The sequence below is a fragment of the Rhinoderma darwinii genome, chromosome 4, assembly GCF_050947455.1.
Source record: "Rhinoderma darwinii isolate aRhiDar2 chromosome 4, aRhiDar2.hap1, whole genome shotgun sequence".
Classification (NCBI taxonomy): Eukaryota; Metazoa; Chordata; class Amphibia; order Anura; family Rhinodermatidae; genus Rhinoderma; species Rhinoderma darwinii.
Window position 1 is genome coordinate 86,765,928 of NC_134690.1, and position 21,344 is coordinate 86,787,271.

General features: G+C 43.4%; 1 protein-coding gene across 1 annotated transcript in view; it reads right to left on the bottom strand.

Annotated features, from left to right (window-relative positions):
- Positions 1–3,687: 3,687 nt before the first annotated feature.
- KLHL6 (kelch like family member 6) overlaps positions 3,688–21,344 on the bottom strand; it is a 67,320-nt gene continuing 49,663 nt past the window's right edge. The window contains exons 4-7 of the mRNA XM_075863954.1: positions 17,635–17,872; positions 16,608–16,810; positions 5,541–5,754; positions 3,688–4,347 (exon numbers count right to left, since the gene is read on the bottom strand). Of these exons, the coding sequence (XP_075720069.1) occupies positions 4,046–4,347; positions 5,541–5,754; positions 16,608–16,810; positions 17,635–17,872 (957 nt within the window). The 3' untranslated portion in view covers positions 3,688–4,045. The remainder of the gene's footprint in view (positions 4,348–5,540; positions 5,755–16,607; positions 16,811–17,634; positions 17,873–21,344) is intronic.

Sequence of the window (21,344 nt, forward strand, 5' to 3'; positions counted from 1 at the left end):
TTAAAGAGGTCCCACACAGCCCCCATCTTGTAGATAACGCCACACAGCCCCCCTTTTGTAGATGGCGCCACACAGTCCCCTTCTTGTAGATAGTGCCACACACCCCCCCTCTTGTAGATAGTGCCACACAGCCCCCTATCTTGTAAATAATGCCACACATCCCCCTTCTTGTAAATAGACACAGCCCCCATCTTATAGATAATGCCACACAGCCCCCCTCGTGTAGATAGTGCCACACAACCCCCCTCCTGTAGATAGCGCCACACAGCCCCCCTTGTAGATAGTGCTACACTCAGCCCCCTTTGTAGATAGTGCCACACACAGCCCCCTCTTGTAGATAATGCCACACAGCCCCCTCTTGTAGATTGCACCACACAGTCCCCCTCTTGTAGATAGCGCCACACACAGCCCCCCTTGTAGATAGCGCCACACACAGCCCCTCTTGATGATAGCGCCAGACACTCCCCCTCTTGTAGATAGCACCACACACAGCCCCCCTTGTAGATAGCGCCACACACAGCCCCCCCTTCTAGAGGGTGCCACACAGCCCACTTTGTAGATGGTGCCAAACCCCCCCCCCCTTGTAGATGTGCCACACAGGCCCCTTGTAGATAGCGCCACACAGTCTCCCTCTTGTAGATAGCGTAACACACAGCCCACTATTTAGACAGTGCCACACACAGCTCCCCTTGTAGATGGTGCCACATAGCCCCCCTTGTAGATGGTGCCACACAGCTCCCCATAGATGGTGCCACACAACCCCCCAGTAGATGGTGCCACACAGCCCCCCCTCCGTGTAGATACCGCCACTCACAGCTCCCCCTTGTAGATAGTGCTACACACAGCCCCCCTTGTATATAGTGCCACTCACAGCCCCCATCTTGAAGATAGCTCCACACAGTCCCCCTCTTGTAGCTAGCACCACACACAGCCCCCCTTGTAGATAGTGCCACACAGCCCCCCTCTTGTAGATAGTGCCACACAGCCCCCCTCCTGTACATAGCGCCACGCAGCCCCCTTGTAGATAACGCCACAAAGCGCCCCTCTTGTAGATAACACCACACAGCCCCCTGTCTTGTAAATAACGCCACACACAGCCCCTCTCTTGTAGATAACGTCACACAGTCCCTCTTCTAGATAGCAGGACACAGCCCCATCTTGTAGATAGTGCCACATAGCCCCCTCTTGTAGATGGTGTCACCCAGCCCTCCTTGTAGATGGTGCCACACAGCCCCCCATAGATGGTGCCACACAACCCCCTATTATATGGTGCCACACAGCTTCCCCCCCCCCTGTAGAAACAAATAAAAATGTACTTACCTAGCCCCGTTCCCTGCTCCATTTCGAGGCGGGACCCTTTTGTAGGACGGCATGATCCATTGATGTCATAAATAAATGTAATTGGCCGGGCGGCGCAGGCTCCGTAGCAGCAGAGGGTCCTGAGTGAATGGGACCGCCGCATCAAAACAGCTGAACGCTGCTGATAGGCGCCCTGTATGCTGGGCAGCTGCAGAAACGATCAGCTGTAGTAGTGGCAGCTGTACCAACAGCGCCCCCCCCCCTTCCTTCCATCCCAGTTGCGCCCGGGGCACATTGCCCCCCCCCCCCCAGCTATGCCCCTGGTTTCTATGGTTGAGTAGCTGCACACAATACTAAGATCATCATGCACGATGACAAGCGTTGACTGTTGTATTGCAAAGTATAGCGCCACTTAACTCAGGAGCAGGGGAAATGTGTTCTCTGGAGTCATTAATTACTTTTCACTGTCTGGCAGTCTGATGAACAACTTTGGGTTTGGCAGATGCCAGAAGAATGATGCCTACTGGAATGCATAGTGTCTACTATAAAATTTACAAGAGAGAAAGGCATTTTGGACAATTGTATGCTTCCAACTTTGTGGCAACAGTTTGGGAAATGCCCTTTCTAGTTCCAGAATGACTGCACAAAGCAAGGTTCATAAAGACATGGTGCGACAAGTTTGTGCACAGAGCGGTGACCTCAACCCCATCCAACACATTTGGAATGAAGTGGAATGCTGATTGTGAACCAGATCTTCTCGTTCAACATCAGTGTCTGACCTCAAACATGCTCTTTCATCTTTTTTCTAAGTCATTCATTTGTAAACTGCCTGAAGAAGGGGCCTCTGTGCTCTGAAAGCTTGCATATAGAACTTTTATGGTTAGCCAATAAAGGTATCATACCTATTATACTTTTGTCTTTTTTGACACAAAAGTATTTAACATTTCATCTGGAAGGGTTTAAATTCCCAGACACAATGCAAAATCTTGTAGAAAACCTTCCCAGGGGAGTGGAGCTTGTTATAGCAGTAAAAGGGGACCCTACTCCATATTAACACCCATGGTTTTGAAATGGGATGTCCAACAAACTTCTATAGGTGTGATGGTCAGTTATCCACATCGTTTTGGCCACATAGTGTAATTTAAAAAATATGAATGCTTTATTTATAATGTTTTAAACAATTGTCAAATGTATGGAAATGATTATATTAATTGTTTTACCTCAGATGATGCACTCCACATTTGCCAAAAGTGCACACGTCACCACCAAGTTGTATGTACGTCAGAGTCTATTTTTCATTGTGTTTATCGTGTTTATTTTTTTAATTTTAATTTTTTTATTTTATTAATTTTAATAAAAAATTCTGAATAAAAAAAGGCATCACTTTTTTGAGAAACGCTACAGCTTCTTGGTCTGTTACACAATTACATTTCACATACATTGGATCTTACCAAATATATATATGTGTGAGAGCAAATTATAACATGGACAGAACATGTATTAAACAATACCTGTGTTCATGAATGTCCTGCCCCTATGGGGACATAAAATTACAATCATAGGCAGACATTTTTGAGGTCATGGAGGTGATTTTTATTATCACTTAACCAGTAATACAAATGTAGACAAACCCTTCCCTGTTTTCCCTTTGATTCTCAGTAGCATTTGGGTCTATTAGGCCCTGATCACACAGAGTTTTTTGCAGGCAGAAAAAAATCTGCCCCAGAATTCCTTCTGGAATTTTGAGGCAGATTTTGACCTGTCTGTGCTTTTTTGCTGCGTATTTCACTCTGTTTGTGCCTGCGGCTGAAGCTAATGGAAGGTCCGCCGGCAAAGACCGCTGCAAAAAGCGCTCGGTAACGAGCGCCACAGGTTTTTTCTGCATTTCCATTGATTTAGAGGTCAGAGGCGGAACCGTGGCAAGAAAGGAAACGCCGCTTTTTTTTCCCACGAGCAGTTAAGTGTCGCCCAGGAAAAATACCGCCTCTGCCTCCCATTGAAGTCAATTTCGGATTCCGACGCAGTTTCCACGTCAAAATCAGCACCAAAAATCTCTGTGTGAACAGGCCTTAGACACAAGGGAAAGGCACTTCTACATTTAGGGTTGGATAGACCACAGTGCATCCTCCGGTGGGCCAAGATTCTGACACAATAATAGGCCCAAAATGTTCAGCAGAAGACAACCCCACTTGGAGGAGACTTTGGAACCAATCACTTGTCACTAGTTTCTAATTCTCCTGGGTTAATTCACAAACACCCTACTAAACCTTATTGATGATATGTACTGTGTATACAATAATAACAACAAAGATAGAGATGACATTAAATATGGACCCTCATATTCATTTTATCTGTTGGGTCCAAGAAATCCCAGTCTGACACTGCCTACATTGAGATAGCAAAGACCACATGATAGACCATACGTATTCTAGGCACTATCTCCTTCACCTTGGAGTTCCATTTATTTTTAAAGACGGGCACAAGAAGGGGCAGTCTAGGAAAAATGATATAAAATGTGGCAAGATATGCAATTTGTAAATAAAAAAAATATTATTTTAAACAACCAGAAATATATACAAAAATGTAAAAAAAAAGTCATGAAGTCCCATTATTGTAGTCAAGTCTTCAAATCCAACACTATAACACTAAATAAAAAGTTACATATCATGCTTCCCAATATTATTTTTACAAATGATTCCAATAAATTAAGAAATAATTTAAATATTAGACAATGGCCCCTTGGTGATTAGACAGAAACTGCTCCCGCAACTATTCTACGGATGTGCGTGTATGATTTTCTTATAGTGACGCTGCTATGATGGGAAACACCACGAGGGAGGACACATTCCTCAGTCAGTTTTCCTGTCTCAGTGTCCCAGCAGAGAACAGTAGCAATCACCTCGTTCCGCTCATCTCGACCACCCGTGATGAATATTTTATTACAACATGCAGCAATACCGCAGCTTGCTCTTTCATGATTAAACTTTGTTACTAAACACCAGGAGTCCTCCAGAGGGCTGTATGAATATAATGCCTTCATTGCTCCACCTGTACAAAAAGAAACATTAATAGTCAAGTAACATAAACGCTTAAAGCGGTTGGATTGGGGATGAGCCAATGGACAAGATAATCTTTTGTGACCCCTTTAATGGATTGTACTTCAGATACTGACAAAGGTTTTCCTTGTATTGGAAGCCAAATCTGCAGATGCTGTGGTAAGTTGAGGTAGTTAAGGTAGAAATCATCAGTCCCAGTTTCTTCTGCACATTTTCATACTGCCATGTTTTGTGTCACTGCTTTATGATCTGGTAAGCTACAGGCAGACTGGTGGACTGTAAGTCTACTACAGATAATTATCTCCTAGACCAGTGTTTCTCAATGCTCCTCTGCCCCCTACTCAAATAAGTTGTTACACCAAAGTACCCCCAAGACTAGGAAGATGCATGGTGCCAGCATGAGGACAGTGCGACTGTCGCCTAGGGACATGGCATGTACCACTAAGGCCTGGGCTACACGGAGACTTTTTGTAGTGCAACTGATGGATTTTAACTTTGAGTGACAGCTGTAGTCGAAATTATTGCAAGCAACACAATTTATTAAAGGTGTTGTCCAGTCCCAAAAAAATGATGGCCTATCCTCAGGACCAACTGCCGGGACCCCCACCAATCAGCTGTTGTGAATGGGCTGCAGCTTCCCCTTCATTTATTTTGCTGCTCATATTGTGAATCGTCAACACACTTGTAGTGGCGGTTCACAGTATTACAGCCTTCTCCCATTGAAGTGAATGAGAGAATGCTGTTATACTGTGAACCACCACTACAAGTGTGTTGGTGATTCACAGTACGAGTAAATAAGGAACGAAGGGGAAGCAGCACTCGTACGAGCGCTGCAATCCCTTCAAAACAGCTGACCAGCTGTGGTGCCGGGAATCAGACCCTGACCGATCAGATATCGATGACCTATCCTGAGGATAGGCCATCTATTTTTGGGACTGGACAACCTATCTGGACAACCTGTTTGGATTGCAAAACTGTTGAGTTCAATCGTTATTATCAATCAGTTGCGCTACAAAAAGTCTCTGTGTAGCCCAGGCCTCAGTGTACATGTACCACAGGTTGGGAACCTATGAACTAGACAATTCCAAAGTGAGATGACTTGCCTGTCATGTTTCTTTCATTTCCATTTATCTGTCTTAAAAATGTGTCAGAAAATAACCAAATTAAAATTATGAAACTACTTACCAACAACATAGACGTGATCATGGAAGCTCACAGCATTAATACATTTTGCCTCGACAGGCATTGGTGACTTTAAACTCCACTTGTTCATAGATGGGTCATAGCACTGAGTTTTATCTGTGGCCAGTTTCCCATTGGGTCCACCCCCAATAACATAAAGTTTGTTTTTGTGACTTGCGGCAGCAAATGAACTCACACTGAATATTAATGGAGCCACCTGTATAAACACAATGAGAACCAATAGAAATTTCAATGGCGTGTAGCGCTGCATTTTGAAAATCAGACAAATTCTCTTCTGACACTGTTTTGAAAAAATAAACATTATGGGGGGAATTTATTAAAGCTGGGGTTTCATCCAGAAATAGTAAAGTATCTATAAAAGTTATAGAGAGAAGAGCGAGAGAGAAGCCACAGTCAGCCGAAGACCACAGTGATAGAAAAAGAAGAAACTGAATTAAAGAACTTAAAGGGGTTGTCCACCTTATGACAACTGATGACCTATCTACCGGATAGGTCATCAGCATGGCCGGCCTTAGCTACGTGCGACACATGCGGTCGCACAAGGCGAGGGCCGCCATGTTGTAAGGGGGGCGCCAGCGGGTGAATTTCTCCCACTCTGTGGCTACTGCTCGGGGTGCCAGCGGGTCGGGTGTCACTCACTGACCTCACTCCTGGCTTCCCCGCGCTGCGACTACCGCTCCCCCTCCTCGTCTTACGTCCTGAGTGATGATCAGGTGTGATGACATCACTCAGGAGTCAGGACGCAAGACAGGGAGGAGACTATCTTACCATGCGGTCCTGCGCTGGCTATTTCCCCAGGGCTCCGTTCCAGCAGCATCAGCGGACACAGTGCACTAAGAAGCCCAGCAGGTCAGTCAGACTGTGGGGTTTTGGTTGTATGGGGGAACTGATGAGGGTCTAAAAATGGCAAATGGGCAGAGGATTTAGTGCCACCTTGGTGCCCATTTACTACTTATTTCCCCTTTAGTGTCCTGTTCAGTGCCCCTTCGATGCCCATTTGCCATTTGCCATTTATTGCCCATTTATTGTTCTGTGACAGGGTGCTAAAGGGGCAGTAAATGGCAAATATGCATCAAGGAGGCAATGAACATACGGACACTAAAGGGGAAATAAGTGGAAAATGGGTACCAAGGTGGCACTGAACGACACTGTTAATAAATGGCAGATGGGCACATTGTTCAGTTGCTCCATAGTGCACATTTACCATTTGTTGCCTTTTTAGACCCTGTACACATTACATTAAAGAGGTTAGAAATAAATTCTGTTGAAGCAGTAGAGAAGTTAAAATAAAAAAGAACTTATACTTACCTCTCTCCTCCCAGATGTTCCTGCGCTGGGGGCTCCCGTCACCTCTGTTCACTGTTTGTATACAGAGCAGCTGCAGCAGTGATGTACTGTTGACGTGATGTCACCACTGCAGCTTCTCTGTATACAAACCGAGAACAGAGGTGATGAGAGCCCCCAACTCAGGAACGTCTGGGAAGAGAGAGGTAAGTATGGGCTGCTTTCTTATTTTAACCCTTCAGGACTGAGACATTTATTGCTTTTTCATTTAAGTTTTTCACTGCCCGCCTTCCTAGAGCCATAACTTTTTTTTATCTTTCCGTCAATAGGATGGTGGTTATTTTTTGCGGCATGTGTTGTCGTTTCTATTGGTAGCATTTAAAGTACCATATAATGTACTGGGAAACTGAAAAAAATTCTTTGTGGGCTGAAATTAGAAAAAAACTGTGATTCCTCCATAGTTTTTTGGGTTTCGATTTTACGTCTTTCATCGTGCGGTAAAAACGACAACTTAACTTTATTCTGTGGCTCAATACGATTACGGTGATACCAAATTTATATAGGTTTTTTATATATTTTACTACTTTTACAAAGAAAACTATTTGTTAAAAAAATGTTGTTTCACCGCATTCTGAGAGACATAACTTGTTTTATAGTTTCGTCTAAGCGGTGTGAGGGCTTATTTTTGGTGGGACGAGCTGTAGCTTTTATTTGCACAATATTTTGGTACATGCAACTTTTTGATCATTTTTTATGACATTTTTTTTAGAGCTAATGTGAGCAAACAACAGCGATTTTGGCTATGTACTTTTTTTTTTTAAGGCCTTCACAGTGAGTTAAATAAGAAGTAATAAAAAGTACCAACATTGCCCACGTGGACAACCGTTTTAATATTTTTTTCTTTTATACAAAAGATAGCCTTTGAGTAAACGGAGTAAGGGCCAGTTCACACGTTGCGTAAATACAGTGGATTTTCCGCAACGGAATTTGTTGCCGAAAATCCGCAGCAAATACAGTAGCAGCAAAGTGGAGGACATAAAACGCCACTCAGAAAACAAACAATATATTATACTTACCTAGGAATCTGTGTTTTATCCTCCCGGGATGATGCTTCATTTCATGTGACCTCCGCTGCAGCCAATCACAGGCTGTAGCGGCGGTCACAGGGATGAAACGTCATCCCAGGAGGCCGGCCTGGATGATGTCAGAGGGCCGGCCTCCTGGGATGACGCTTCATCCCATGTGACCGCTGCTGCAGGCTTGCTAAGTGCTGCAGTTTTTCGCAGCAGACATTCCAGGTGAGAAACTACCCCACAGTTTGGTGCAGTTTTACACCCCAAATTCCCTGCGGGTGGGACTGCGCTATTTTATGTAGTGGCGTCCAGTAAAAAAAATTATACTGCATGTTTTTTGTGTCCATTTAATGTATGCGCCAGGAGCTTTTCCCGCTGCATTTGATAAATGGACAGGCAGGACGGAATGTGAAAACAGCCTTACCAAAACATAAGCCTTGTTCACACTGCTAAAAACGGCTGAAAAATCGGAAGCAGAACGCCTCCAAACATCTGCCGATTGGGAAAACGGCGTTATGTTCCGACGGGGCATTTTTTACACGGCTGTTTAAAAAAAACTCTATAGAAAAACAGCTCGAAAAACGCAGCGAAAAACGTAACTTTGAATAAAAAACGGCTGAAAATCTGTATTTTGAGATGTTTTTTACTTTGTGCGTGCACATACCCTTAAAAACACTAGTGTTTTTGTAAAGTTCTTTTTAAACTACATGCGCTTTTGACGCGTATTCATCGCGTTTCTTGACGCTCAATCAGAACTCCCATTGACTATAGGAATTAGGTGCGATTTTGGCGCATTTTCGGCACGTTTTACGTGCCAAAGAATTGACCTGACACTACTTTTTTTACGCGACACATTTTTAAACAAAACGTATCGTTTGCACTAACGGCTCGCTGTACCATTGATGTCAATGGGACGCTTAAACCAAGCACTTTTGACGCGTTTTTTTGCGTGACAAACGCACAAACAAACGCACCAAATTCCGACAATACATAACAATGATAAATGGAGTGGGGGCACCAAAGGGCAATTTCGCACAGGGCACCCTGTAGCCTAAGGCCGGCCCTGGTCATCAGTATGTCATTGTTGCGGGCACCGGATGTTGTGGCACATGATGCTATGTACGGAGCTTGGAAGCAGTTGGCTCCATAAATAGCATAGCGGCCGTGCTGCAGAACTGCAGGTCTGCTCCTATTCACTTCTATTCAGTCCTGATGTGACATTACACCTTAAAAAAAGAGGCATTTTTGGGTGACACAGCGTGGATTATTAGTTCAAGCCAAGGATGTGTCACGTGCAAATTAAGATAACTGCAATTTCTGCGACATCGTGATTTGCGCACGATCATATGTCATCGTGTAGCTGCTGAGGACATTCAAAGAGGATTTGAATACTGCAATATTGTATTTTGTGATATATGTTAAATTTCCAATTTATTGTATATAAATATCTTATGTATAATTGTGCAACATCAAGGAGTTATGTTCTCCTTGTGTTTATATGATTTTCCTATGGGTTCTCTGGTTTCTTTCCACACTCCAAAGGTCAATTAGCTTCCTATGAAATTGGACCTAGTGTGTGTGCGTCTGAAATAGTGAAATTAGATTGTGAGCCCCATTAGGGACAGGGAATTGTGTCAACGGTGACAATCTCGTTACATCGCTGGAGAATATGTTAACGCTTTATAAGCAACGGGAAATATTAAATACATTTTTCATGAACATAGCCTACAAAACTGGAAGTGGTAGCAAACCATGAATAATGTGAACATGTAGAATGTAGTGTTGCCATGCAGTTAATCTCCCAGTCTTTTTTAAATGTTAATGACCCCATTGCATCAGAGTGACACAGTTGGATCTTGGCGTTCAGTTTGCTGTAACCCAGCAGTGATAGATATGCAGAGATCTTCAGATCACTGTAATTCCGTATACTTAAATCACTCATACATGAACAGCAAACATCACCACTGATAATAAAATAGGCACGATAAAACCAATGAATCTGTGGACATTAGAACATAATACTGGCACAGACTCTTTTTGTTGAAGCGCCAATGGTGTGCCTATATTTTATCATTGTCACTTTTAATATGTCCTCAACAGTCCCGTTTGGAGAGTCCCAACTAGGTGAGTTTTGTTTTCATTGTTTAAAGGGGTTGCTCCATCAGGACAAACCCTTTCCATATTAGCTTTTGGATGTCATCGAGCGGGGTCCCTTGCTTAGGACCCCTTCTATGAGCCAGTGCAGAGAGAAGCTGACAAACAGTGGCTCCGTCTCTGGTGGACCCAAACTGTTCATGTGTTACATGAACAGCCATTCATCTGAACAGCCACCATGTAATACTATATATCCCATGCAGCAATGACTGCAGGGAAAATGAACAGCTGGTCTCATCATCGCATCCCAGGAGCCGGACCCGTGTCAATCAGCTGATCGCTGAGGTGGCTCTCTGATTAACGCCCTGATACAGCAACAATTTCATTTTTTATTTTTTTCGTCTTTTCCTCTCTGCCTTCCAAAAGCCATAATTTTTTTTACTTTTTCGTCGACATAACCTTGTGAAGGCTTGTTTTTCTTCAGGAAGAGTTTACGTTTTTAACGGCACCATTTATTGTTCCACATTATACACTAAAAAACATAAAAAAACTAAATTGTGGGGTGAAAGAATTAAAAAACAGCGATTCCTCCATTGTTTTTTTAGTTTTGTTTTTAATGCGTTCGACCAATATTAACTTTATTCTGCAAGACAAAACGATTACAGCAACACCAATTTTTATTTAAATTCTAACACTTTTTGTTGTTTATTACAAAAAACGTTAACTGTTTTTTTAAAAAGGTTTTAGTCCCCCTATGGGAGTCGCTGGTACAATATGCTAGGCATGGGGGATGTTCTGGAATTGTTTATTTTTTGTTTTATTTTTACGGAGTTCACGTAACGTTATAACTTTATAGTTTGGGTTGTTACAGATTCGGCGATACCAATTATGTGTTGTATTTTTTTTATTTATTGTTTTCATAGTAAATCATTTTGCAAAGTGAAAAAATGGGTTGTTTTTTTTGTTTATTTTTAGTCCGACTATGGGACTTCCCTATGCCAACGTTTGATCACGCTCCTAACACACGGCAATACTTCTGTATTGCAGTGAATTATGCCTGTCGGATTAAAACTGACAGGCATTCTAAGGGTATGTTCACTCGTACACGTTCATTACGGCTCAAATTACGGAGCTGTTTTCAGGAGAAAACAGCTCCTGAATTTCAGACGTAATTGCTCGTACTCGCGTTTTCGAGGCGGCAATTACAGACGTAATTGGAGCTGTTTTTCAATGAAGCAAATGAAAAACGGCTCCAATTACGTCTCAAGAAGTGACATGCACTTCTTTGACGCGGGCGTCTTTTTACGCGCCGTTATTTGACAGTGTAAAAAAAAAGCCTGTGTGCACAGAACATTGTAAGGCCTCATTTACACGAGCGTGTGCGTTTTGCGCACGCAAAAAAATGCAGCGTTTTGCGTGCGCAAAAAAAACTTGACAGCTCCGTGTGTCATCAGTGTATGATGCGCGGCTGCGTGATTTTCGCGCAGCCGCCATCATAGATTATCGACGTCAGTCACTGTCCAGGGTGCTGAAAGAGTTAACTGATCGGCAGTAACTCTTTCAGCACCCTCGACAGTGAATTCCGATCACAATATACAGCAACCTGTAAATAAAAAAAAGACGTTCATACTTACCAAGAACTTCCTGCTTCCTCCAGCCCGGTCTCCCGGCCGTTGCCTTGGTGACGCGTCCCTCTCTTGTCATCCGGCCCCACCTCCCTGGATGACGCGGCAGTCCATGTGACCGCTGCAGCCTTTGATTGGCTGCAGCCTGTGCTTGGCCTGTGATTGGCTGCAGCTGTCACTTGGACTGAATTGTCATCCCGGGAGGTCAGACTGGAGGAAGAAGCCGGGAGTTATCGGTAAGTCAGAACTTCTTTTTTTTTTTTACACGTTCATGTATATTGTGATCGGAAGTCACTGTCCAGGGTGCTGAACCAGTTTAACTCTTTCAGCACCGTGGACAGTGACTGTCTCCTGACGTCGCGTACCGGAAAATTTATTGCCGGGTTCGGTCAAAACGAGTTCAGCCAAACCCGGTGAAGGTCGGTGCGCTCATCTCTAATTTGACACTCCGTTTGGATGTTTGTAAACAGAAAAGCACGTGGTGCTTTTCTGTTTACATTCAGTTTGACAGCTCTTGCGCGAATCACGCAGTTCGCACGGAAGTGCTTCCGTGCGGCATGCGTGGTTTTCACGCACCCATTGACTTCAATGGGTGCGTGATGCGCGAAAAACGCACGATTATAGAACATGTCGTGAGTTTTACGCAACGCACTCACGCAGCGCAAAATTCACGCATTGTCTGCACTGCCCCATAGAGTAATATAGGTGCGTACGACACGCGTGAAAAGCACGCGCGTCGCACGCGCGTATATTACGCTCGTGTAAATGAGGCCTAAGACCCATTTCTTTCAATGGGCAGATGTTTGCCGGCGCTTTGGAGCCATATTTTCGGATGTAATTCGAGCAGTAAAACGCCCGAATTACGTCCGTAAATAGGGCGTGTGAATATACCCTAATAGGCCTTGCAACTGACAGGGCCTAATAGGTATACACATACACTACGTTTAAAACCACATACAGTAGATGCCGCGGTAAAAAGGCTAAGTAAAAAGGCAGTGCTGTGGAATAAGGCGGTAAAACCGGGCCTTACACAGTACATTATCTAATGTGTATGGGGCGTATAGACTATCCCATGATAGAATTTCAGCAAACTTGCTGGATTGTAAAATGTTTGATCCTTTGTTCCTTAGGCTTAGTGGCGTCATACGTGTTTGGCAGCTGCTTATTCCCCTCTCCCTATGGCATTTAACATGCATCATCAATTGATCACAATATCACAATTTGAAATGCATCTTATATGGAAATGACTCACTGTGGCTAGCAGTCGTATGCATGTTTTCAAATTAATAATGTATTCAAAGAGAACATTTCACCTCCCCATACATGTGCAGCTGAGTACAGCATGTAATGGGGAGGGCTGAACAAACCCTGGGGAACTTTACATTTTTTTTCTACCTCCCTCCGTTATTTAGATATCGGTGCCATTATATTTGGCGCCCGATATTTAAATAACCCCCTGAACAGTCAACGGGGCATGTACTGGCAAGGGGGCGTGTTATTATGGCTGTGACACTGTCCAATCAGATATGGACAGTGCCACAGCAAGAGCGAGCAGAGAAAGTGCACCCTCTCTCTCTTCAGCTTTGAAGATCAGTCTTTTCACCCGAACTGGCAAGGGGGCGTGTCACTGCTACGGACAGTGTAAGAGCTGGGGAGAGGAGCTCTCATCTCTTCAGCTCTTGCCAGAGATCAGTCTTGTATTGTCTGCTGAACTGGCAAGGGGGGCGTGTCAGTAGCAGTGAAACGCCCCCTTGCCAGTTCGACAGAAAAAGTACAAGACTGAAGAGACTGAAGAGACTTCACAAGAGCTGAAGAGATGAGCGCTCTCCTCTCTCCAGGTCTTACACTGTCCGTAGCAGTGACATGCCCCCTTGCCAGTTTGGGTGAAAAGACTGATTTATTAAAGTACTTTAATAAAATTTATAATAAATAAATAAAAAAAGTAAAGCTTGCTTTTTCTCCCTGCTTTATTATGAAAAAACATAACAAAAATGTAAAAGTTACACATAATTGGTATCGCCGCATCCGTAACGACCCGAAATATAAAATGGTTACATTATACAACCCGCACAGTGAACGTCGTAAAAAAATAAAATAAAAAACTATGCCAGCATTGAAGTTTTCTATCCATCTTGCAAGCATTCAAAAAGTCGTACATACCCCAAAATTGTACCAATGAAAAACAAAAGAATAAGCCTTCATACAGCTACAACAACAGAAAAATAAAAAAGTTTGGGTCTCAAAATATGGCGACACAAAAATAAATAATTTAAAAAAAAAAAAAGTTTTTTTATGGTGCAAAAGTACTAAAACATATAAATTTGGTATTGCTGTAATCATAACAACCCACTGAATAAATGTATTATGTTAATTATACCACACGGTAAACGGTGTAAATTTAAACCACAAAAAGGAATAGCAAAAGTTTGAGTTTTTTTCCATTATTCCCTAAAAAAAGTTAATAAATTAGTTAATCAATAAATTATATGTACCCCATAATGGTGCCATTGAAAAATACAACTCCTCATAAAGCAATGTCGACGGTAAAATAAAAAAAGTTATAGTTCTTTGAATGCGGCAATAGTAAAACGAAAAAAATAGCTTGATCATTAAGGCCTAAAATAGTCTGGTAACTAAGGAGTTAGTGTTTTTTTTTTTTCCCATTTTAGACATATATAGCAAATCCAGAGGCTATACCATAAATGTCCAATAGGTGGGGGTCTACCTTATAGTACACCCACCTATTGGAAGAAACAAGGTCCCCTGACCCCTTAGGGCATGACCAGACATGGCGTATTTCTTCCGCCACTGTCCGCATCAATGCCGCACATAATCTGTGTTGCAGATTCTGTTGCGGCTCTGCCTAAAATGGGAATTAAATTGATGCGGACTAGCCGTTGCGTATTGAGGTGAAAGTACTTCCCTTCTCTCTATCAGTGCAGGATAGAGAGAAAGGGCAGCCCTTTCCCTAGTAAAAGTAAAAGAAATTCATACTTACCCGGCCGTTGCCTTGGTGACGCGTCCCTCTCTTGACATCCAGCCCGACCTCCCTGGATGACGCGGCAGTCCATGTGACCGCTGCAGCCTGTGATTGGCTGCAGCCGTCACTTGGACTGAAACGTCATCCCGGGAGGCCGGAATGGAGGAAGAAGCAGGGAGTTCTCGGTAAGTAGGAACTTCTAGTTTTTTTTACAGGTTGATGTATATTGTGATCGTAAGTCACTGTCCAGGGTGCTGAAAGAGTTACTGCCGATCGTTTAACTCTTTCAGCACCCTGGACAGTGACTATTTACTGACGTCGCCTTGCAACGCTCCCGTAATTACGGGTGCACACACGTAGTCACCCGTAATTACGGGAGCCCCATTGACTTCTATGGGCCTGCCCGTGCCGTAATAACGGCCCGTGATTACAGGCGTTTTTACGTTAGTGTGCATGGGGCCACAGTCTGGCTGTAGACCTAGAAATACATAGGTCCAGCCAGAATGAAGAAATGTCATGATCGTAAAACAAATACGCTACGCAACACACATAACATCTGCAGACTTCATTGCAGAATTTTGACTCTCCATTGAAGTCAATGGAGAAATTCCGCAATGAGTCCGCAACAAGTCCGCTACACGTCCGCAACAACCAGTGTATGCTGCGGACACCAAATTCCGCACCGCAGCCTATAGTCCGCAGCGGAGTTTTCCTCAACGTGTAAACGAACCTCACTAAAAAGCTGTGGAAAGCAATGGAGAAACGTGTACGCTGCGGATTTCCGCAGTGGACAGTCCGCAGCGGAATTCCAGAGCAATTCCGCCACGTCTGGTCATGCCCTTATTGTGCAAATGGAAGGGGCCAAAGGAGACTGAATGCACATATGGCTGCTCACTTGTGTGGCTCTCTCTATTGAAGTCTATAGGGGTTACAGTTGGCTGTTTTAGTGTCCGACGTCTCCTTCTGCTAAATATAAGTATAACCTGATCTGTCATAAATGTCTAAGATAGAAGAACAATACCGGTTATTGTCCATAAAATGAAAAATTATACAATTTTCCAATAAACTTTCTGTATCAATTCCCTACAGTGTTTAAGATCTCTGCTTGCTGTCATTCATAGAAATCTTCAATGTTTATTTCCAGTGGATTCAAATCTGTCCTGGTCATGTGGTGATGACATTAGTGCATGGTTCATTACAAGACACAGGTCTGGTAACTGTACTGTAATGCCTCATGCACACGACCATACCCGTAATCACGGTCCGTGATTACGGGCACGGACGGCTGCGGATAGTCATCCGCATTTGCGGACCGTGCTCCCATTATAAAGTATGGGAGCACAGTCCGTAAAAATATAAAAAAATAGGACATGTCCTATTTTTTACGGAAGGATTCTATGGCACGGACACCTTCCCGTAAATATACGGAAAGGTTTCTGTCGGCCATAGAAATTAATGGGCCATAATTACGGACCATAATTACGGAGGAAATCTACGGTCGTGTGCATGGGGCCTTACTTAAGTCGTGCACCTGTGTGACCATCACATGACCAGAACAGATTTTTATCCACTGGATATAAACATTGAAGATATGTATGGATTAAGTGCATGCAGAGATCTTGAAAACCGTGAGGGATTGATACTTAAAGTATATTGAAAAATTGTATAACTTTTTATTATACAAAGAATAACCTTTATTTGCTGAAACTGTAATACCGCCTTTAAAAAAATACGGGAGTAGAATTGATATGATAAAGCACTGATATTTTAGTAGACACATTAAACACTGTCTTTTATGGCATCCACTAGGTGTCAGTTCTCATATCTGACTGGCATTGCACATGTAGGTTGTGGCAATTTGTGCAAAAGCAACAGTATCTATAAACCTATATCAATAAACATCAAAGGAAAACTGTGTGAAAGAAATGACATTATATAATAAGAAATAATAATAATAATAATAATAATAATAATAATAATAATAATGGCACACCTCTGTCCAGCAATTGTGGAATGGGTCATAAGCTTCTACACTGTAAATCCTTTGGCTGCCATCAAAACCACCAAGCGCATACACCTTCCCGCACAGTGCCGCCATCTTGTGCCGCCATCTGCCAACATTTAAATATTCGATTTGTATCCACTTATTAATAGAGGAGTTATATTTCCACACTTCATGGTGTGTTTCTTTACCACCTATAAAATAACATTTATAAAATATTTTCATATTTTTACATACATTGTTTCTAAAAGTTATTGTTATAGCATGACAAAATGTGTTATCATTTTTGTAAATACAGTGAAATCCCAACAATCCATATGACCAGATGTGTGTCGAGTTATTGTACTAAAAAATATAATAAATAAATCTAGTACTAAACAAAAACTTCCTCGACTCGAATTTTACAGGGCACATTACAAAAAGTATTTTATTTTCATATTACATTTTGATTCACTGTAAAAAAAACTTAAAGGGTCCGGTTACTGCTATTTTCACATCTGCGTTGGAGGCTCCAACTCTCTCATTTTTGTTTTTCTGTCCCTAGGATGGAACCGAAAAACAGAATTGACAACGATATCTATGCATTACATGGATAGCCCATTTATTTCCCTGGGCATCGTGTAATGCTTTATTTCCCCTGTGGTGGCGCTGTTGTGAAATTGAACACTTGCTATCTGGTTCCCCTACAGATTACACCTGATCGCTAGAGTTCCTAGCAGTGGGACACCCTGTGATCACCTTATTGTCAGGAGTTCCCTGTAACAAAAAAGCATGGTCCAAAGCAGACAATGCTCAGCAGTCCATATTCATATACAAATGTACTGGCCTAAACCAGGCTCTCTCCCTTCAAGTTAATGGAGGTTATGGAAATAGTCAAGGTCCCAGAGTCATGACCCCATTCTATCAGACATTAGTTGCATATCCTGTGGGTGTGCCTTAAATTTCTAAGATACAAAAACTTCTTTAAGAAGAAATATCACCTAAAATGGGCTTCACGTTACCAATTAACTGCACGTACCTGATATGTAGACCTCATTTTTGAAAGTTATACATGCAAACTCCACCCATTTCTTAAGTTCACTTTCACCTTCTTGCTCACACACTGGCAGTTTTGCCACTTCTAGACGGCTTCTTCTTAAAGGATCAAGACAAGTAACCTCAGTAACAAACTTCTCATCTTTTGTACAACCTCCAATAATCATAAACACCTCCGACTGAAATTCATGAATCCGTGGTTTTGTTCTCTCTGATATAATCTACAAAATAAGTGGATAGTAGTGTTAAAGGCATTCATACAGAGTAATGTAACAATTACGTACATAAAAATTGTGTGTGTATCCATATATACTAGGCAGCAGGTGCAAAATGGCAAGCGTAAGGATCTGGGCAACTTTGACAGGGGCAAAGTTCTGATTGACTAGATGTCTGGGTGAGAGCATCTCCAAAATAGCAGATCTTGTGGAGTGTTCACTGTATGATCCCCTTTCTCGTCCAATCCTACCGAAGTTGGAAAAAGTGTGGAAAAAGTTAATGCTGGCTATGATAGAAAAGTGTAGAAACATACAGTGCATCTGATCAAAATGCCCTGTCCACCGCCGAAAGTGTCTAAAATGGGCACATGAGCATCAGAACTGGACCATGGAGAAGGGTGATCTGGTCTGATAATTTCCACTTTCTTTTACATTATGTGGACAGCTGGTAGTGTGTGCATTACTAACTTGGGGAAGAAATTGCACCAGGATGCACTATGGGAAGCCAGCGGAGGCAATGTGATGCTGTGGGCAATGTTCTACTGGGAAACCTTAGGTCCTGACATTCATGTGGAAGTTACTTTGACACGTACCACCTACCTAATGTTTACCCCTACATGGCAACGGTATTCCTTAATTGCAGTGGCCACTTTCAGTGGGATAATGTGCCCTGCCACACTGCAAAGATTGTTCAGGAGTGGTTTGAGGAACATGGAACTCTTTTTTAAGGTGTTGACGATTTCTAAATTTCCCAGATCTTAATCCGATCGAGCATCTGTTGAATGTGCTGGAAGTCCGATCCATGTAGTCCCCACCGGGCGACTTACAGGACTTAAAGTATCTGCTGCTATACGTCTTGGTGCCAGATACCACAGGATACCTTTAGGGGATTTGTGTCAATGCCTTGACAGGTCAGAGCTGTTTTGGGGCACAAGGGGAATCTACACTAAGGCAGGGGGTTTTAGGGTATATTCACACGGGTCAGATTTCCTGCGGAAAATTCCAACGCAAAAGCGGTACTACTTCAACATCAAATCAATTTTCGTTCAGATTTGCCACTGCAGACAACATTAGCGGCTTAAAACCATTTGTATAGTTCTATAAGGTAGTTAAATTAAAAGACAATAAATTAAAGTGTGCCTGACTAAAACAGAGACTATATGGTGAAAGATGGTGAAATGGTGAAATAATTAACAACCTCCTCTTGTAGATAGTGCCACACAGCCCCCCTGTAGATATTGCCACACTCCCCCCTAGTAGATAGTGTCACACACACCCCTTGTAGATAGTGCCAAACACCGCCCCCCCTCCCCCTGTAGATAGTGCCCTGTAGATAGTTATTTTTCTCCATTTGGTCCAGACCTCTATGATGACTTCTCCCGGTCACAGCCCATTTCTGCAGTTTGCCGCTCACATGTCTTCAGCTTCTCACTTTTCCAACATTTCTGCACCTATAAATAAATATAAAGTTATCATTATACCACACACTACGTCCCTAAATATAATAGCGCCAAACACTGCACCTCTAATTATAATAGCACCATACACCGTGTCCCACACACACACTGTGCCCCCTGTAGATAGTGCCTGCCATAGAGCCCCTGTAGATAGTGCCTGCCATAGAGCCCCTGTAGATAGTGCCCCCATATAGACCACCCCTGTATATAGTGTCCCACAAATAACTCCCCCTATAGTGCTCTACAGATAGCCCACCCCTGTATATAGCCCCCTGTAGATATAGCCAACCCCTGTATATAGAGCTCTACAGATAGCCCAACCATGTATGTAGCCCCCCTGTAGATATAGCCCACCCCTGTATATAGTGCTCCACATATAGTCCACCCCTGTATATAGTGTTTCACAGATAGCCCACCCCTGTATATAGCCCCCCCTTGTACATATAGTCCACCCCTGTATATAGTGCTCCACTAGATAGTCCACCCCTGTATATAGTGCTCCACAGATAGCCCACCCCTGTATATACTATATACAAGGGTGGGCTATCTGTGGAGCACTATATACAGGGGTGGACTATATGTACAAGGGGGCTATATACAGGGGTGGGCTTTCTGTGGAGCACTATAGGGGGAGCTATTTGTGGGATACTATATACAGGGGTGGGCTATATCTACAGGGGGACTATATACAGGGGTGGGCTATATCTACAGGGGGACCATATCTACAGGGGGACCATATCTACAGGGGGACCATATCTACAGGGCTGGGCTATACACAGGGCTGGGCTATACACAGGGCTGCGATATACACAGGGGGGCTATATCTACAGGGGTGTGCTATACACAGGGGGGCTATATCTACAGAGGGGGGCTATATACAGGGGTGGGCTATATACAGGGGGAATATATCTACAGGGGGCTATATCTACAGGGCTGGGCTATATCTACAGGGCTGGGCTATATCTACAGGGCTGGGCTATATACAGGGCGACTATATCTACAGGGGGGGCTATATACTGGGGTGGGCTATCTATGGAGCACCTTATACAGGGGTGGGCTATATCTACAGGGGGCTATATACTATATAGCCCACCCCTGTATATGGTGCTCTATAGACAGCCCACTCCAGTATATAGCCCCCCTGTAGATATAGTCCCCCTGTATATAGCCCCCCTGTAGATATAGTCCCCCTGTAGATATAGTCCCCCTGTATATAGCCCCCCTGTAGATATAGTCCCCCTGTAGATATAGTCCCCCTGTATATAGCCCAGCAGATATAGTCCCCCTGTATATAGCCCAGCCCTGTAGATATAGTCCCCCTGTATATAGCCCCCCTGTAGATATAGTCCCCCTGTATATAGCCCCCCTGTAGATATAGTCCCCCTGTATATAGCCCAGCCCTGTAGATATAGTCCCCCTGCATATAGCCCAGCCCTGTAGATATAGTCCCCCTGTATATAGCCCAGCCCTGTAGATATAGTCCCCCTGTATATAGCCCAGCCCTGTAGATATAGTCCCCCTGTAGATAGACACCCCCCGTAGACAAAGCCCCCCGCGAGTAGACAAAGTCTCCCCCCCCCCCGCAGATACAGCCACACACTTCTATTAAAATAAGTTTATTTAGACAAATCTTTAAAAATGGGCCCTTGAAGCCAAAATAACAGGCTCAATCATCTGGTCAGCAGCAGAGACCTAGCCTAAGAGGCAAAGGATACTAACTACCCACAGACCAGTCTCTCCTATTATTATATATAAGCTGAATCCTAATGATTGATTAGTAATAGCGCCGTACCACGCTACACCTTGCGCTATGTTGCGCTAGTCCGGCTCTTAAAGCCACGTATAGTGATGTGGTCAGCAATAGGGTCAAGACCTTTAGGCGACCATTATATCTTGATCGTGCACGAGCCGGGAGGTTCATTAATGCACACAACCGTGCGATCCGGCATCCATATTAAAGATTATCGTTTAACACTAATAATCCCTGATGATGTTCCACCAGTAACGGTGGTTCTGAAACG